General features: G+C 39.7%; 1 protein-coding gene across 7 annotated transcripts in view; it reads left to right on the top strand.

Annotated features, from left to right (window-relative positions):
• The window catches only part of syne2b (spectrin repeat containing, nuclear envelope 2b), a 318,216-nt gene that overhangs the window by 187,498 nt on the left and 114,340 nt on the right, over positions 1-16,378 (top strand). For 5 of the 7 annotated variants that reach the window (XM_060925230.1, XM_060925229.1, XM_060925232.1 and 2 more), the window contains 7 exons: positions 1,310-1,495; positions 2,119-2,223; positions 2,327-2,479; positions 5,665-5,757; positions 6,662-6,790; positions 13,938-14,105; positions 15,307-15,378. In XM_060925230.1, coding sequence (XP_060781213.1) covers positions 1,310-1,495; positions 2,119-2,223; positions 2,327-2,479; positions 5,665-5,757; positions 6,662-6,790; positions 13,938-14,105; positions 15,307-15,378 — 906 coding nt within the window. The remainder of the gene's footprint in view (positions 1-1,309; positions 1,496-2,118; positions 2,224-2,326; positions 2,480-5,664; positions 5,758-6,661; positions 6,791-13,937; positions 14,106-15,306; positions 15,379-16,378) is intronic. The other 2 variants (XM_060925228.1, XM_060925231.1) reach the window with 2 other exon arrangements.

Genomic DNA, 16,378 nt, shown 5'->3' with positions numbered 1-16,378 from the left:
GGCTACCATCAGTAACACACTACGCCGCCAGGGACTCAAATCCTGCAGTGCCAGACGTGTCCCCCTGCTTAAGCCAGTACATGTCCAGGCCCGTCTGAAGTTTGCTAGAGAGCATTTGGATGATCCAGAAGAGGACTGGGAGAATGTCATATGGTCAGATGAAACCAAAATAGAACTTTTTGGTAAAAACTCAACTTGTCGTGTTTGGAGGAGAAAGAATGCTGAGTTGCATCCAAAGATCACCATACCTACTGTGAAGCATGGGGGTGGAAACATCATGCTTTGGGGCTGTTTTTCTGCAAAGGGACCAGAACGACTGATCCGTGTAAAGGAAAGAATGAATGGGGTCATGTATCGTGAGATTTTTGAGTGAAAACCACCTTCCGTCAGCAAGGGCATTGAAGATGAAACGTGGCTGAGTCTTTCAGCATGACAATGATCCCAAACACACCGCCCGGGCAACGAAGGAGTGGCTTCATAAGAAGCATTTCAAGGTCCTGGAGTGGCCTAGCCAGTCTCCAGATCTCAACCCCATAGAAAATCTTTGGAGGGAGTTGAAAGTCCGTGTTGCCCAGCGACAGCCCCAAAACATCACTGCTCTAGAGGAGATCTGCATGGAGGAATGGGCCAAAATACCAGCAACAGTGTGTGAAAACCTTGTGAAGACTTACAGAAAACGTTTGACCTCTGTCATTGCCAACAAAGGGTATATAACAAAGTATTGAGATGAACTTTTGTTATTGACCAAATACTTATTTTCCACCATAATTTGCAAATAAATTCTTTAAAAATCAGACAATGTGATTTTCTGGATTTTTTTTTTCTCATTCTGTCTCTCATAGTTGAAGTGTACCTATGATGAAAATTACAGGCCTCTCTCATCTTTTTAAGTGGGAGAACTTGCACAATTGGTGACTGACTAAATACCGTACTTTTTTGCCCCACTGTATATTGCCAGGATATTAAACTCAATGCTTGCTACCTTCTGATTTTTATCAGCGTATTCATCTTAAATTTTAAGTTGCCTCTTGCTTTTATGTTGCATCATAGAACAATGGCAGGAAAGAACATTTCCTCTTTAGTCTGTATTTTCTATCCCATATTGCTCAACTCTGAAGAGACACAACTTTCCCGGCATAACTGTTCAACTTAAGTCTCAAACTTGTTAGCATTTTAGAACTAGTAGTCCTAAATACCGATACCATGACTGTTAAAATTATAGAAATCAAGTGTGTGAGCACACACACACACAGTTATAGTTTCCCAGGCTTCTATTTGATTTATTAATTCGCCTCCTGCTCTTCTGCAGATGGTTCTTGACGACTCTGCGCAGATTCGCCGGACTTTACAGGGATTTGAGAGCGTGTTGAAGGAGATGTCGAGTGTGTGTGATGTGAGCGGGCTTCAGCAGGAGTTGTGTGAAGCAGACCAGCGTGTCGTGGACATGCAGAGCAGCCTGCTGGAGCCTCTAAAAACATTAGAGCATGCTGCAGCTGTGAGTTTTGAGATCTTCACTCTCTCGTCACTCTTCAGAGCAACAGAGAGTCTTTAATATCGATAGAATTAAGTACTCTTTCATTTCACACTGGACCACTTAAGCTAATATTTAACAATTATTCGCAGTACTAGTTTAGTATCGTGCATGTTGCATTCCCAAAGCATGAAACAAGCATTATTACCAACAGCGTCATAAAATACACACATTGTTGGTGATAAACTGTACAATACGCTTCTCTTGCTTGCTGTTTACAGGGTGTCACATACAGCATGTCCAGCATCACAGGGTTAATGTATATTTTTACAGACCATGATGTACTGTGTACTAAACAGTTTTGCATGATTTCATTTTTGGCCAGACTGTTCCTGTACTTTGGTAACTGCACTTTTCTGTGTGTAAAGCTTTTTTGTCGGGGAAAAAGTTTAATAAATTCTGTCCAATCAGAAGAGAGCATGATCGTCCTGTCAGCATAAACACAGCCGTCCTCAAGAATTGTTTCAGATATCATCAATGTCCTCATCGTCATCTCCGATGTCATCAAACTGAATCTCATCATCATCGCCCGGGCCGAACGTGTCCGTCTCATTAATTAAAGCTTTTCTGCTGGACTTCCTCCACAGGAAGTGGACGCCATGGAGTCTGAGCTGAGGATCATGGAGAAGGACGTGACTGAGCTCAGATCAGCGCTCACCTCAAAGCAAGGCATCAGCCAGGACAAATTCAGGGTGTGTGTTTGACAGTTTGTTATAATAGAAAGCTTTTCTCTTGGTATGAAAAGTCCACGATCACCTTTTCAGTATCTGTATTTTTATTTTTTTTTTAATTCAGGCTGCAGAAACCAGGATCGAGCTGATGAAGAGGACAGTTGATGAACTGAAGAGCTGTAAGACCGGACTGCGTTGGCCAGAAGGAGCAGAAAACACGCTTCTTGTGTTCAGTCGTGCTGACTCACTACTGAGTAAACTGTTGGAGGTAGAGCAGGTAAGCACACACTGACACACACATCCTGATTTTGTGCTGGGCGTTCCCTGGGTGATATGTTTCACAAATGTTTGTGGTCAGAAACCTGCATACTTTCACAGAAAGGTCCAACTTGAGTGACATCAGCGAGTTCAAAATTCTGAAGCTTGTGCCTTGAAATGTGGACAAAAGATATCCAGCTCTCTTCGGTTTATGAGCAAAACCAACAAGGGCACAGCCAAGGTCAAATTGGATGATCATGAAATCACTTTTCCTTTTTTTGATTTATGTCTAAAATACTGCTTTAGATAGAATACTGGGTTTAATTTAGCAAACAAAATGAACCAAATATTATCCAGCTTGCTCATGAAGTAGCTGACTAGCTGCATAACAGATGGTGACACCCAGAGAGGTACTGTTAATGTTGGCTAAAGCCTAGGTCACAACCGGACGTACGATTTTTTGACCGTGCGGTTTTTGGCGTTTCCCAAATCGCTGCGTTTTTTTTTTGTTCGTGGAGAAAGACGCACGTTGGCCGTAAGTTTGTCTTGCAACCTGAAAAAAAACGTAAGCGCCCGTAGAGTTTGTTTGACATGACAAAGAACCTCTGCGGCCAGTCTACGGCTCGAAAATCAGCACGTCACACGCGCGCCCTCTGTGCATTTCACGCGTGCCCTCCGTGCGTTTCTTGCGTTTTTTGCACGTAGACCTGCCGTAGGAGCATGTACGGCCGGTTGTGACCGAGGCATAAGTGAAATATTAATAAGCTAAATCTCAGTGCTGCTGAAAGCATACATCAAACCATTATTAGCTCATCCGGCTGACAGGCGATGAGTTTATGCCATCATGTGTTGTCCGTCCGGCGGCGTCCACATTTCACGAAAATCGCTTCATCTCTCTCAATTCTTCACCAATTTTTATTCTCTTTGGCAAGAAGGCAGGTAGCCTGGGGTGCATATACTGTAGCTTCTGCCCAAGTTTGCATAATTGCAATTAATAATGAAGATATGGAGTAATTAATCCTGAAGGAGCAGTTTGCGCACACATCGCTTCTTCTCCCTCAATTCTTCATTGATTTTGATTCTTTCTGGCATGAAGTAGGGGTACCTAGGGTACATATAACTTCTACCCAGATTTGCTTAATTACAATTATTAATGGAGTTATTGACTAATTAAACCTTAATGAGCAGTTCAACAAAAATAGCTGCTTCTCTGTCAATTCCTCGCCGTTTTGGATTCTTTCTAGCAAATAGGTCAGTATTCCTAGGGTGTATGTACAGTGCTCAGCGTAAATAAGTACACCCCCTTTTGAAAAGTAAAATTTTAAACAATATCACAGTGAACACAATTTCCAAAATGTTGACAAGACAAAGTTTAATATAACATCTATTTAACTTATAACGTGAAAGTAAGGTTAATAATATAAACTTAGATTACACATTTTTCAGTTTTACTCAAATTAGGGTGGTGCAAAAATGAGGACACCCCACAACAAAAACTACTACATCTAGTACTTTGTTTGGCCTCCATGATTTTTAATGACAGCACCAAGTCTTCTAGGCATGGAATGAACAAGTTGGCGACATTTTGCAACGTCAATCTTTTTCCATTCTTCAACAACGACCTCTTTTAGTGACTGGATGCTGGATGGAGAGTGATGCTCAACTTGTCTCTTCAGAATTCCCCAAAGAAAATAATTTCTTTCCACCACAAAGGTGAAGGCTACAAGAAGATCAGCAAAGCTTTACTTATCAGTCAGAATACTGTAGCAAAAGTGGTAGAAAAATTGAAGAAAGATGGAACTGCAACCATCTCACAGAGACGTCCAGGTCGTCCACGGAAGTTAACACCTCGACAGGAGCGTCTTCTGATGAGAAGGGTTGAAGAAAATTGGCATGCAAGTTCACTGCAGTTATCTAAAGAAGTAGAAAGCCAAACTGGGGTGACTATTTCCCGTGACACAATACGGCGTACACTGCAGAGGAATGGCATGCATGGATGCCGTCCACGAAAGAAGCCTCTCCTAAAGCCCAGGCACAAAAAAGCCCGCCTAGAGTTTGCCAGGGCCCATGCTGACAAAGATGAAGACTACTGGGACTCTATACTCTGGAGTGATGAGACCAAGATAAATGTTTTTGGAACTGATGGCTTCAAAACTGTATGGCGTCGCAAAGGTGAGGAATACAAAGAAAATGCCTGGTGCCTACAGTGAAACATGGTGGTGGCAGCGTCCTTATGTGGGGCTGCATGAGTGCTGCTGGTGTCGGGGAGCTGCATTTCATTGATGGCATCATGAATTCACAGCCGTATCGCTCTATACTGAAAGAGAAGATGCTACCATCACTCCGTGCCCTTGGTCGTTGTGCACTTTTCCAACATGACTAAACACACATCTAAGGCCACTGTTGGATTTCTGAAGAAGAACAGGGTGAAAGTGATTCAGTGGCCAAGTACGTTTCCTGATCTGAACCCAATCGAACACCTATGGGGAATTCTGAAGAGACGAGTTGAGCATCACTCTCCATCCAGCATCCAGTCACTAAAAGAGGTCGTTGCTGAAGAATGGAAAAAGATTGATGTTGCAAAATGTCGCCAACTTGTTCATTCCATGCCTAGAAGACTTGGTGCTGTCATTAAAAATCATGGAGGCCATACAAAGTACTAGATGTAGTAGTTTTTGTTGTGGGGTGTACTCATTTTTGCACCACCCTAATTTGAGTAAAACTGAAAAATGTGTAATCTAAGTTTATATTATTAACCTTACTTTCACGTTATAAGTTAAACAGATGTGATATTAAACTTTGTCTTGTCAACATTTTGGAAATTGTTTGTTCATTGAGATATTATTTAAAATGTTACTTTTCAAACGGGATGTACTCATTTACACTGAGCACTGTAGCTTCTATATAGTTTGCGACATTTATTGTGTAAGGTGGCCCACTTTACATCGTTGCTTCTGGACTAGGCGGGGCCAGAGTGAACTACGCCATTATTGGCGGTCTCGTTTTATGCTCAGCTTCACTTTGAGCTGAAGAAATGAGAAAGAAGAAGAAATCCTCTCTGTGATGCCACATCAAATTGGCTATTGGTTGATTAAGATGGGATGTCTCTCTCTCTCTCACACACACACACACACACACACACACACACAGTGTCCCTCTCTCTTATGGTTAAATGTCGCACTAATTCTCCATTTTTGCTCTTAGCTGGCCCTGGAGCACACTGTTGTGGTATCAGAGGCGTGTGAAACGTCCTCCACACTGCGCGTCCCTCCCACCATCGCCGAGGAAGAACCTCAGGTACCAACATGGGAGTTATAATGGTTACTTAGTACAGAGTAAGTAAAGAATAAAGCGTAACTGAGCAGTCATATAAAAATTCAAGGCTTTATGATTAAAAACAAATTCAGGAAATGTCTCTTTTGTTTAATCTTTTTATATTTTGTTTATGCTATTTCATTTCAAAGAGCACAAAATAATTGAATAAATAAATGCTAAAGATGACAGTGTTCAGATGATTATAGGCTTTTGAGAATTGAAAATAGATACATGTGCGAGGGTTTTTTTGTGTCCCTAAATGCTTTATTATTGTTATTTAAAGGACTGTCTATCTTTTGTTTGTTTGTTGAAAGAACTAAAGAAAGAATTAAATTATTTTATATGGACGAAATATAGAATGAAAAAGAACTTTTATTTTTTGACTTTTGATGAAACATTGACTTTTTATCTTTATTTAAAAAAAACTGAAAAATAATTAAACTGTAATAATTTCAATATTAAACATTTTTATATCTCCAGGAAAATTTTTAAAATGCCTTGCAGTTGTCCTGAAATCATTTTTTTTATTTACCTTATTTTATTTTTATTTAATTAATTCAAAGAAAGAATCAAATTAAATAAGTTAGTATTTAGTATAGCACAGAGTAAACAAATAATGGAAAAAATTTCATGGTTGTTATAATAATAATAAGAAGAATTACAGTAAATTATAATAACTACAGATTCTTAGATAAATCTATTTGCATATTTGTAGGAAAGTTTTCTTTCTTTTTTTAATGCCTTTATTTTATTTAAAGAACTTTTAACAAAACAGTTTTATGATTCACAAATTCAAGTGGATATCAAGTGGCTTCGTGGCAGACCAGTGATTTTAAAAAATGTACAGCAGGTTCATGGTGTGTGTGTGTGGGTTTTTTTTTTTTAGGACATTGTTTTGGGGCAGGTGGAGATTGTCCGCATGATGGATGACGTGTTGATGCGATCTGGAGCTGTGCTGATGACGGTAAAGGAAGCGACACATGACCAGAGACTTGATTCACCAACTCACACACAGGTTGGAACACACACACACACACACACACACCCTTCTTTATAGATGACATTGCATTATATCAGTTAAATTGTCTCCTTTGATGCATTAATGTGTATGTATGGTGTGTATACAGGTGGGTGTGTTCATATTGTATGGTAATTTTCTCATGTTCGGGTTAATCATATTAACTGTAGTGTCTGTGTCTGATATTTAATTTTTAATGTAAAACATCCAGCACTTACATATTTATACATATATATGTATATTTCAAATAAACACAACAGCAGCTTATTTCATGTTTCCCTGACTTTTATGTGGAAAAGCGTTTTTTGTGCATTTTATATTAAAAAGTAAACTTCACTCCGTAATTACGGATACCGATTTGGTGTTGTGTCATAAAAGCATTTTTAATCCTTATTCAAGATATTCATACTTGCATATTTTGATACCTCTGGGGACTAATCACGGTCTTCAGACAGGAAGTACTTTTGGATACAAGTGAAGTATGAGGATTTCCTCATGAAAAGAATTCAGGGATGAGAGTTTTCCGCTTTTTCTGAGTAAAAAACAACCTTTTTATATTATGCCAAATCCGTTGAGAATTTTTTAAAAATTAATTTCAGGGGGTTGGGGTATGTTCCTTCATGTTGTTCAAACTTAACTCCAACGATGTTTACACATTATTTGTAAGTCGCCATCTTTAGTCTCATTTAATCTCGTTGAATATGATGTAAAATCCGTGTTATCTACATTGTTATTGGTGAAAACATCGATGTCAAGACCATAATAGCCAATCAAAACAGTTTTTACAAAGACACCCGCAGCCGTTTTCTTTTATCAAAACTTACACATGTTCGTGAGCTGCATATCAAAAATACTTTCCTCTCATCGGCGTGTTTTCTCAAGATGCCGAATACTATTGAGAAGCGAGATGAAGCGAAGGTACGTGAAATTGATGCTGGTATAAAAAACAAGTTCAGCAAAGCAAAAGGAAAGCGAGAGAGCAGAAGAGAGCTCGGTTAGAGCATGTAAAAACACAGGAGGAGCTGGCTAATGAAAGAAAAAGGAAAAAAGAGAGGACTGATGAGCTTTTGTCTTTGGCCAAGAAGCTGAAGAAGAATTCTAAATGATCTAATGAAAATTTGTTTCAAAAATAACTGGGAACTGTAAATAACTTAACTGTAAAAAGTGTGAATAGACACTTGCTCTTCCTTTTGAAGAAAACATACAAGTGATGTGGACAGTAAGATAAAGACAGTCCCCATAAACTATGCATTTGTTTGATTCAATACATTGAATATATGATAATTTGAATTATAGCTGACAGTGTTGATAACTGTATAACTTTTAAAGTTTAAATAGACATTGTGAAGAAATCATATACAAGTAATGTGGACATTAGGAAAAGGTCAGTCTCGATAAAATACATAAATGTTTTTATTTAACCCTCCTCTTACCTTCAAAATTACTAACATCTTTTATCCTTGGGGTCAATTTGACCCCAGCCATTTAAACTTTCAAAAAATTATTATAATTAAAATTGTTCCCCAAGTTTATTTGTCAGGTACTTTGTTTGTTGACTACCTAAATAGTCCTTTAAAGAAAACGACCGCCCCCCCACCCCCCACCCCCTTATACATCCAGAATACCTGTTACGCGACAATGGAGAAATATGCAGATCACCATAAAATCTCACTGATTGACCTAAAATTGGAAAGAGACATCTTTTTGGTGTTTTAATGGTTTTATATTATTTCTAAGTAAATATTTTTGTTATCTATAACATTTGGAATGAAAAACAATTTCTGTTATCAAGAATAGTAACATGTATTATGTTCAGGGTCAATTTGACCCCAGGAAAAAAATACACAATTTCAAAAATTTAGAAGGATTTTATTTGTAAAATAGATCATCATCATCATCAGAACATCAGTAAGGAACGCATAACAGTTCTTTATGTACAAAAAAACCTATGAAAAAGTACATTTGAGCATTGTGTCAGGGATCGTTCTATGCTGCTCTAAGTGCGATGTATACAAATATGTACATGTGATCGTAAAAAACAAAGTTACGCTACCGTTCAAAAGTTTGGGGTCACCCAGACAATTTTGTGTTTTCCATGAAAAGTCACACTTTTATTTCCCACCATAAGTTGTAAAATGAATAGAAAATATAGCCAAGACATTTTTCTGGCCATTTTGAGCATTTAATCGACCCCACAAATGTGATGCTCCAGAAACTCAGGCTACGTTTACATTAGACCGTATCTGTCTCATTTTCTTCGCGGATGCACTGTCCGTTTACATTAAACCGCCTGGAAACGCCGGGAAACGGGAATCCGCCAGCGTCCACGTATTCAATCCAGATCGTGTCAGCTCCGGTGCTGTGTAAACATTGAGAATACGCGGATACGCTGTGCTGAGCTCTAGCTGACGTCTCATTGGACAACGTCACTGTGACATCCACCTTCCTGATTTGCTGGCATTGGTCATGTGACGCGACTGCTGAAAAACGGCGTGGACTTCCGCCTTGTATCACCTTTCATTAAAGAGTATAAAAGTATGAAAATACTGCAAATACTGATGCAAATACTGCCCATTGTGTAGTTATGATTGTCTTTAGGCTTGCCATCCTTCCACTTGCAAGTGGTAAGTGATATGTGCTGGGATCACACACACAGCGGCTCAGTCCCGAATCACAGCTTGTTCACTTCACTCGCGTGCTCTGTGAGCTGCGCAAGGCCGGAGTGCGCACCCTCCAGAGGGCACTCGCTGTTCAGGGCGGAGTGATTTGGAGCGCAGGATGCCTGCGGAGCTGAGCGTATCCGTGTATTGGTATTGCTGTGTGCACGCAAATAGTGTATTGGTGTTGCTGTGTGCACACTAATCGTTTTAAAAACGTTAATCTGATGATCCGCTGATACGGTCTAATGTAAACATGGGCTCAATCTGCTCAAAGGAAGGTCAGTTTTATAGCTTCTCTAAAGAGCTCAACTGTTTTCAGCTGTGCTAACATGATTGTACAAGGGTTTTCTAATCATCCATTAGCCTTCTGAGGCAATGAGCAAACACATTGTACCATTAGAACACTGGAGTGAGAGTTGCTGGAAATGGGCCTCTATACACCTATGGAGATATTGCACCAAAAACCACACATTTGCAGCTAGAATAGTCATTTAGCACATTAGCAATGTATAGAGTGGATTTTTGATTAGTTTAAAGTGATCTTCATTGAAAAGAACAGTGCTTTTCTTTCAAAAATAAGGACATTTCAAAGTGACCCCAAACTTTTGAACGGTAGTGTACATTGTCACTAAAATGAGTTAAACAGAATTTGAACAGACAGAATATGAACAGCATTTTTCCTTCAGGCCACCAGAAGGTACATTCCAGCCTTTTGTCTGCCCTACTTGTACACATGATGTGCAGAGAATGCATGCATGTTGCTTGCAGACATATTTCTTGCATTTCACACAAGTGTTGCTGGTCTTGGAGTCATTTCTGTTGGGACAGACCTGGCACCTGCCACGTTTCCTGCCTGCAGTTTGAACCACTGGAGGAGTTGGGGTGTGTGTCTCTGTTTGGATGTCCCTCACAACAGTTGCAGCAGCTGTTGATGCTCTTGGAAGGCACTGTCTTCTCTCGATATGAGGTTTCACCAATGCGTAACCCAGCTGCTCCAGGAAAATCCTCCTTCGACTCAGTTTTCCGCTGTTCCAGTCCTTGTTTATTTCACTCCATATTACAAAGGCGTTGCAGGCACTCACATCAATGATGTTGAAGAAAATTACAAGGGGCCAACGGGCAGTCATGCGTCGGCAGCTGTATGTGGCTGTGACCTTGTCCAGGTTATCAACCCCACCCTTTGTCTCGTTGTAGTCCAAGACCATTTGTGGTTTTCTGTCTTCTCTGGTGCTCAGGACAGCATCTTTGTGCATGGTGCTCATCAGCAGGACATTTTTCCCTTTCTTGGGGCAACAGGAGACAACAGTGGCTCTGTCAGTGAAGGTAAACATTGAAGATGTTACCTTCCTGTTCTTCATCACAAGCAGCTCAGAGGGAAGCTCCGGCTTGTTTTTTCTCACTGTCCCCAACATGGTAACCTTCCTTTTCAGCAGTTCTTCACCCAGGGCGTATAATGTAAAAAAAATTATCACATGTAATGTTATGACCATTCAGTTTTTCAGCCATGTCAAGTACCACCCTCATGCCCTGATTTTTTTCAGGCGCTTCCCTGGGGGATTTACCAGTGTACACCTGCATATTCCAGGCATAGCTGGACCGTGCATCACATGCTGCCCATATTTTGATACCGTATTTGGCCGGTTTGCTCGGCATGTACTGTCTGAAGGGACAGCGCCCACGAAATGCAACCAGACATTCATCCACAGTCACATGCGGGCCTGGATTGTAAAGAAAGGGTAATCGCTGAACCCACTTGTCCCATACATCCCGTATTGCTGCGGGTTTGTCACACTCTCATCGGCCCTGTCATCAAAGCATATGACACGGGAGAAAACATGGAATGTGTTTAGAGACATGGTGGCTGGAAATATTGCCCTTCCAGTGTCAGCAGCCCAAAGGCTTGCTGTTGCTTCACCTTTTGACTTGTACACTCCTGCCAAAATGAGCAACCCAATGTAGGCTTGCAAGTGGGTCACATCCAAGTCTTTCCAACTGTCCCCATACACACGCCTCTCCTCTAAATTTGTCATCTCAAGTATGTCCTTTTCGACTGATGGTGTTATGAAGAGCTCAAATGCTGATTTTATGTCTTGGACATGGCTGACAGCGTATCTGGTGGGGCCTGGAACCATTTTGATGACTTTAGCAGCACCAAGTCTACCCTGTTGTTCAAGTGGGGAGACGGACCATAATAACTCTCCGTTTTTGGAAGGTCGTGTGTTTGCTGGTGGTTGAGAGACAACAGGAGGGTCAGCACTGAGGGTCTCATTCTCATCAGAGGAGGATGGCTCATAATCAGGGTCCTCCTCAACATCATCGTCTGTCTCAGACACATTTTCCTCTACGTCACTTTCATGGTCAAAGACGCGTGACAACACCTCATTGACAGAAAACCTTTCCTTAGATGTCATTTTCAGTTGAGAGGGAGCAGAAAGAGAAAGCACACAGAGCACCAAGAGAAATGGTTTAGAAGGCTGCTGTGCAAGCTTTTATAGGTTTGCTCCACCTCTTTGTTGTGTGAAGTGTCAATATTTTTTTGGTGGGAACCATATTTTCCCGGCCCCACAGTGTGGGAAATATCAAATTTCTCACAAGAATGATGTTTTCCCCTCCCCCATGTCATGTGAACTATCGGTGGTTCTCGCACTACTACAGTTATGGTTATGTTAGGTTAGGGCCATAAAGCAGACCTGGGCATTTTACATCCCGCGGGCCGCATCCGGCCCTTTGGTTCATTCTGACCGGCCCGCGTAAGGTTAATTAGAAATTACAAAATAAACGTATTTTCTAATTTTACCTCATGCATGGACTGAATGTGCATTGCTTTTATTTTGAAGTTGTGTTCAATAAAAACGCAATGCGCGCGACATGAAATTCCACGAAACCTAATCCCGCGATAACTACTTCCGTAATTTGTCCAGACCAACCACAAACTTGTACGCCATCCTTCAAACGATCCAGCCAATCACACAGTGTGACGTCACCAGCAGGCGCCGGAGCCCGAGCCGATCTGTAGATCTGATACCTACACCGAATGTACGTTTTCAGTGATGAAGTTTAACAAATCCAGGTATAGATCCTCTCTCACCGATAATCATCTGTCAGCTGTGCTTCGCATCTCCACCTCAGACATTCAGCCTGACTCTGATGCACTTGTTAAAGACCAACAGAGACTAGATTTCTCTCACTGAACAAATAAAAAAACACCAAATGAGGTGATTAGACTACAAATGTGGGCATCATTATTATAATATGATGTATCTTGCTTAATATTTGGAGTAGAAAGACAATATTGTCATGTCTTTATTGTGTTTTGGGGTGAATGTGACTGAAAAAAAAAATGGTACAAACGTTCACGTTTTGTTAACCATTGTTTTGGGAAATTTGATTGAATAAATGACATTTTTTGTAAGGCAACCTCGTTTTTTCCATACTCTTACCAGTTTGTAAAAACAATGTTATTTACTGCTTTATATAAAGAAATACAATTAATATTATGCAGAATTTAGTTCAGCCTTTTGGTCCGGCCCTCCACAAAATTTTCTGTTTCTCATGTGGCCCCATGGAAAAAATAATTGCCCACCCCTGCCCTAAAGCCTTTGAAGATTATAAAATTACATGTTATAGTGACCGCAGTATCATCTAAAACAAATGTGTGTAAAATGTTGATATTTCTTTTATGTTTTGTACAGCTAAAACAGCCTGGGGTCAAATTGACCCCAAAGAACACCGATGCGTACAACATGTGTACAGGAAATTGAAAACACATCATCATGTTAACTTTGTTTACCCAGTTGTCCCCATTAAATTAGGAAAAGTCATTAAATATGAAGCAAAAAAAAATGATGTCAATTATATATTTAGAGATGTTAAACATTGAATGGGGTCAAATTGACCCCAAAGATAAGAGGAGGGTTAATTCAATATATTGAATATATGAAAATTTGAACTATTAATGGAACTGTAAATAACTGGATTTTAATGGACGTTTTTAGAAAAACAAGTGATGTTGACAATGAGTAACAACCGGTCCCCATAAAATGTAGATATTATTTTGAATTAATGCAATACACATATCGATTTTGATACATATTGTTCTATATAATGTTTTTATTTCAATAAGTATGAAAATAGGCATCAGGTGTTTTAATTAACTACAGCTCAGATTGCAGGAAATAGGGTGTGTAAGGTCTCATTTTGAAAAAAATTTCACAGGGATGTCCCCCTGGATCTCCCTTATTACTTCGGGCGCCCTCAGACATTTTACGGATTTTCTGCTTTTTTCATCAGGACCCACTCTCATCCCTGATAATTAGATGAAGACTGTTGTCCTAATTTGAATAGAGGAGCTTCTCAGGATTTCACAGATTTTAATTTAAAAACCGACATAAAAACAAGCAGATTATGTTCTTTTACTGAGGTAAAGGTTAGGGTTAGGTATAGTGTAGATGGTAATATACCTGTGTGTTTGTTTAATATGACAGCAGCTAGGGCATGAGGAAGAAGAAGAAATGTATGTGGATGTAAGAGAATACCCTGATGATGATGATGATGATTACTGCTATGAAGATGCAAGAGAAGAAAATGAAGTGATGAGGGGATCTCCTCGCTCTGCAGGCTGTGAGAGAGTGGTGATGAGTTGTAACACGGAGGTAAAAGATGGATGCTTCAAGAGGAAAGAAATAATCCTCTTCCACGTCTCATCTCACTGCTGCTCCTTCTAGATGCTATGCCATAGTCTTCATCACAGAGAACCTTATCTCTCAACAACTTCCTGTCTGTCTTTTTTTTTTTTTTTTAAATTTCTGTCTTTGACTTGGCTTTTGAAAGATTATAATGACAGGATCCAAAACCATGAATATCAAAGCAAATTATCCTTCGACAAAAAAAAAAAAAAGACAATTATGCTTAAGACAAAATTCACCGTATCTTTAAACATTTACAAGAAGAAACGTAAAAGAGAAAGATCATTAATTGATAAATCGTTCAAATTAAAAAATTTATAAATATGAAAAAGTTGGAAGTCTTAAACATCTGAGTTCTTTCAGAATGCCCTTCATGAGTTATCTAGTTTATCATTGCTTGATGACGTTGAGGTTTTTTGCCGAAACAACAGGCTCCATTACTTTATCCGTTTCACTAGCATTATTGAGTGATGCTGTTCCTGTCCGGTGAGACAGCTGGAAAACACAATTACGAGCATGATATTTAACTAGCATTCGAGATGATAAAAAGAAAGAGAAGAAATGCAGGCTTATCGTTCATGCACTGATTGTGTGGATGTCTTTGTGCCTGGGTAAAATTATATTATCAGTCCAACTTTCAGGGGTCATGAGCTGGATATCAGTCATTAAAAAAAAAGAAAAAAGATGAATCTTTTTTTTTCTTCTTCAGTCCAACCTTTTCTACTTTTATTCTCTGAATTTCACCTCTTCTTTCTCACATTTCATCACCTCTTCCCATCTCTCCTCTGCCTGGACCTGATATTTTGTTTTTGTTTAATGTTTGCTCACTTCATGCCAGCTTTCTTAACAGAAATGCAGTTTCTTTTCTTTTTTGTTTTTCTTGACCGTTTGGAAGGACAGATTTGGGATGTTTTGGTTTTCCGCACTACCCGTGTGCATGTGTTCTATTTTCCACCTGTCGGTGGCACCGTTGTCACGTTTTCACAGTGTCATCCTCGGCATTCATGACTGCTCACTTTTCCCCTCACGGTTGCAGTGTGTACTCGAGAGCTTTGATATGCACATGCAAATAAAGCTTATGAATATTTACTCACTGAGCCTGCTGGCTTTTTACACTTCTCTGAATTAGAAAGCCAAACTTAATACTGACTTGTGTTTCATTACGCAGGATACAGAGAGTGGAGGAACGACTGCTGCCGCTCAATCGGCAGAGCGGGATCGGAAAGAATCAGACGCAGAGGTAACTCTTTAAACCCTAAGCCTAAAAGTATTCACTTGGGTTTATCTTGAAATGATTGACTCAATATTAGAAGGAGAAAAAATAGCAAAAAAAAATTTTTTAATCCAATGTACTGTAAAAACAACGAGCAAAAATAAGTAAATTGTTTTAATAATTAACATGAATTATTATTTAAGGATGTTGTACATAGGTCAGAGGTGGACAAAGTACCCGACTTCATTACTTAAGTCAAAGTACAGATCCCACTGGTCAAATGTTACTCCAATACAAGTGAAGGTTGTCCAGTCAAATTTTTACTTAAGTTAAAGTACCGAAGTACTTGCTTTTAAAAATACTTACGGATTAAAAGTGCATTTTCAGTCAACGCATTGTTGTATTCTTGCCACAACACTTACAAAACCTAATGCCTCTGAAGCAACCGACTGGATTTACTGACCAACTTGTAGAACCTGTAGAATAAACACCTGGTGGAATGTTAGAAAATGAAACACAACTGAACTGAAAAAGAAGCACTGGCCTTTTTTTTTTTTTATTGTTGTTGTTGTAAAACTCCCCCACCCCACCCACACACAAAGCAGCATGGTAGTGTTTTGACCCAGCTATGGCAGTGTGTGCGCACATGCCTGTGTATGTTAATCAGGAAGACAGTGTACTAGCTGTAAATGCAGCTTGTTCAGAAAATAAAAATGACAACCCAACCTGCTTAAAACCCACGTCCACGCCTGGAGCTTAACTGCCCAACAGCAACACTGCTTTAAGCAAGACAAAAAAAAAAAAACGCAAGACCATCATCTGACATCAAAACAAAAAATAGCCAACAAGTTGTTGTGACTGACTAGTACAATACTGTCCATCTCACAGGTCGCGTGTGAGCACGCGCACGCAAGTGTATGTATTCATGCATATATGAATCTGCTTGTGAAATCATGGTGGTTTAATGTTAAGCTAGCTAATCAGTGAAGTAGAGCACTGCACTCCCGCGGGAGTCCCGCGGGACCCG

The sequence above is a fragment of the Neoarius graeffei genome, chromosome 7 (assembly GCF_027579695.1).
Source record: "Neoarius graeffei isolate fNeoGra1 chromosome 7, fNeoGra1.pri, whole genome shotgun sequence".
In the NCBI taxonomy this organism is placed as follows: Eukaryota; Metazoa; Chordata; class Actinopteri; order Siluriformes; family Ariidae; genus Neoarius; species Neoarius graeffei.
This window is presented reverse-complemented; position numbering and strand designations above follow the sequence as displayed.